The 3,491-nt window shown below is 37.0% G+C and overlaps 1 protein-coding gene across 1 annotated transcript; it reads right to left on the bottom strand.

Annotated features, from left to right (window-relative positions):
- Positions 1 to 974: 974 nt before the first annotated feature.
- On the bottom strand, positions 975 to 3,111 carry LOC116166959 (T-complex protein 1 subunit beta-like). Its single transcript, XM_031482181.1, has 3 exons — positions 2,953 to 3,111; positions 2,457 to 2,766; positions 975 to 2,409 (listed from the first exon to the last, which is right to left on the bottom strand). The coding sequence occupies exons 1-3, from the start codon at positions 2,953 to 2,955 to the stop codon at positions 1,118 to 1,120; spliced, it is 1,605 nt and encodes a 534-aa protein (XP_031338041.1). The 5' UTR covers positions 2,956 to 3,111; the 3' UTR covers positions 975 to 1,117.
- Positions 3,112 to 3,491: the final 380 nt, after the last annotated feature.

Raw genomic sequence — 3,491 nt, 5'->3', positions numbered from 1 at the left:
CGGTATCCACGCTGTTACATTTTTTCACCGAATTACTGTGACGTGCATAATAATTCCGTCCGACGGTTGTGAGAGTCGGCACATATTCGTATAACTCACGAACGGTTTCGAATTTTCCAAGCCTGTTTTCGGTAGGTATTATGTTTTATCATCACACATTGTTGAACTGGTTAAAATTTCAATGGCCGATAAAACTCATCCATATTTTTGTTTTAGTACTCTTCCTGAACGTCCGGGACAATAAAGTGATTTTCCAAAAATAAGGGGCGTGTGTAATTTTTTTTAAGAGCTTTCGGCAGGATTTTCGCCGGCACCGTTGTCGATTCTAATACAACTTTTTATGGCGAATCCAATGAAAATTATTAGAATCGTCCGGGCGTTCAAGGTATACTTTCCTACTGGGCTCTTGGACTATACCAAATTTCTTATTAGAAGACAAAGATGATGCGCTATTATTAAGTTTATCCAAATCCCAACGAAGTAACTAAATTACATCAATACTTTTGACTGTCAAAGACGCGTTTTTACCATCCGCAGGTTAGTAAGGGAGGTATTGCACTGGGGTAAAAAAATGACCCTCCACCTTTTTGACGGAAATACACGTTTTTCCGAATCAAACAAAATCTAGTTGATGTTGGTCTGTCGGTCCGTCTGTATACTTTCATTTCTTGCTAAAGGGTTGAACCGATTAGATCCAAATTTGGTACACATATTCTCAAACATAAAACGAAGAACCAAAAAGCTTTTTGGCAGAATCGCGCATGCGCAAATGTGTCATTCTCATTTCTGGTTAAACGGTTGAACCCACTGGAACCAAATTTGGTGCATATTCTTAAGACGTAAAAAAAAAGGACTGAAAAGCTTTTTTTCATATATCATAGCAAAAGAATATGAAATATAAATAATCTGCAGAAAATTAGAGAAAAGTTTTTAATACATCTTCACTTCGCCTGTATCCTTCACCACACAAAGTATTAATAAATTAATAACTGTTTATTGTTACAAAACTTGTGAAATTTGACACTAAGGCAATGAATTACATTTTTTAATAATACAAATGCTGTAAATGTGAATGATAGAAATATAACGTTAATACACAAAGCAGCTGAATTAAAAATTAACAATGTCCACGATCTTCAACTCGCCGACGAGGTGCTGACTTGAGAATATTATCAACACGCAAGATCATTTCAGCAGCTTCAACAGCTGACAGCAACACTTGGCGTTTTACTACGAATGACTCGGTAATCCCCAACTGTTTCACATCTCCAATCTTGTTTTTTTCCATATCTAAGCCCATTGTACTTTTACCATTTACGTGGGCCGCACGTAATTCACTGACCAATTGAGCCGAATCATAACCTGCATTATCAGCAATTGTAGTTGGTAATTGTTGCAAGGCCCTACTAAATGCCTCCATTGCAACTGCTTCCTTACCAGCAGTTTTGACTGCAGCTGCACTTACAGCAACAGCCATCAACATTTCGCTACAACCACCACCAAACACAATCCTAGACTCTTTAACAGTGGCAGCCAACACGCATAATGCATCATGCAGAGATCGTTCTGCTTCATCTACTATCTGCCGTGTAGCTCCTCGGATGATAATAGTGCAGGCCTCACCAAGAGCAACACCACCAAACCTCAACAGAATATCCTCACCAATCATAACTTGTTCGATGACGTCACATTTACCCAACTTAACCATCTCTGGATTATCAAAGGTGGACACAATTTCACCCCCAGTAACTAAAGCTAGACGTTCAATACCGTCAAAATCAGCATGCTCGATTGCCATTACTCCAGCATCAGCAAATAATTGCTCTGGGTAGTTATAAATCAATTGTCTATTGATAAATACGTTGCAGTTATGTTTCAAAATTTTATTCACCTTGTCCTTCATCTTTTCCTTTTCTGCACTTTCCAATTCGGCAATCTTTGCCATGGAATCTACTTTTATGTGAGATCCAAAAACCTTAATTTTATCAGTATCCATTGGAGTATTTGCGATTAAAATCGAAGCATTTTCAATTCGTTTCGGTTGATGTATGCCAACCTTTTTGTCTAATAGAAAGCCATCATCTAAAAACGAATCTTCCAATGTACCACCCTTCTTCTTAATAATTTGAATTGCTTGAAGATCGCCTGATCCTTTAAGTCTCAGCACAGCATCCACAGCAAGCTTGGAGAAGTGTTCTTTGTAATGAGATAAAATTTTGGAACTTAGCGTAGTACGTGCTATATTCATAAGATCTTCTTTAAATTTGTCAGAATTTGCACTATTGTCGTACGAAGCAACTTGTAAGGCATTACGTGCAACCTCTATGGCTTTTCTCCATCCTGCAATGATTGTTTGAGGATGGATTTTCTGCTCAATTAACTTTTCTGCTTCCTTTAACAGCTCGGATGCTAGAAATGAGAGTCACAAAATGCATTGTAGCTTGTTGAGAACTTACCTAGCACCGTTACAGATGTTGTGCCGTCACCCACTTCGTCATCTTGCACTTTAGACATGTCCACCAAAATCTTAGCGGCAGGATTGTCAACACCCACCGACTTCAAAATTGTCGCTCCGTCGTTGGTCACTTCGACTTGCCCAGCACTTCTACCACTAGAAATTAGAATTTTATCCATTCCTTTTGGCCCTAATGTACTTTTAACTAAGTCGCCAATTGCTGTAGCTCCGACAAAGCTAGACAATCGCGCTATTTCCGCCTTTTCTTCTTCGGCGTCATATTTTAATATACGGACTGGATTAAGCGAAACCTACAATTGAAAATTGCGTAAATCAGTTGTTACATTAATGAAAAAACCGCACGTGGGTATAACCCTTTTGTTAATAGTTACACCTGCAACTATGAAGTTTAATAAGAATCTAAGAATTGATAGAGACGTATAGTTAGAAAATGTTTAGAAACCGGCATTTATTAAAATGAATTTGTATATACTAACCATTGTTTATTAAACTTCTTTACTATCAAACCGATCGCTTTTTCAGTAAATGCAAAGAAGGAAAGAATAAGAATCTGTCAAATGTCAAATTAAATTAATAAAATGCAGTTAATACACCGTTGTCACGTTTCCTTCTTATCCGATTAATGTTGTTTTAACCAAGACCACATTTTCGGAATTCGAAAAGTTTAAAATAAAACTACAGTAACACAGTCTTCTAGAGTTTAGTAGTTATGCCACTAATCCAACGCATTCCACCAACCTTAATATCCTGTTTACATAAAGTAGGCAACACACAATGCGACCCCAAAAACTGCAAACTTTTGACACATTACGGTCCCAAAACTTAACTTGCACGAAATGGAAAGGCTTTCTTTTAATAATCAAATTTGTCGAAAACATTTAAATTTTGACAAATTTGTGTCCATTTGGTAGAAAAAAGTGTTTTCTGTTTTGCCTATTTCACTCAATAGCGTAATTCCAGTAAACATTTACTGAAAAAATAAATGCTCACGTTAAATTCCATATTATTTATAAAC

This window comes from Photinus pyralis, unplaced genomic scaffold, assembly GCF_008802855.1.
Source record: "Photinus pyralis isolate 1611_PpyrPB1 unplaced genomic scaffold, Ppyr1.3 Ppyr1.4_LG3b, whole genome shotgun sequence".
Lineage (NCBI taxonomy): Eukaryota > Metazoa > Arthropoda > Insecta > Coleoptera > Lampyridae > Photinus > Photinus pyralis.
Note: the sequence above shows the minus strand (reverse complement) of the source record. Positions and strands in the feature narration are given on the sequence as shown.

What these genes read in the sequence shown, in the direction of transcription:
- LOC116166959 (XM_031482181.1), bottom strand. An exon ending in AACATCTGTAACGGTGCTAG is followed by an intron (nt 2,410 to 2,456) that starts GTAAGTTCTCAA and finishes TCTCATTTCTAG; the next exon opens with CATCCGAGCTGTTAAAGGAA.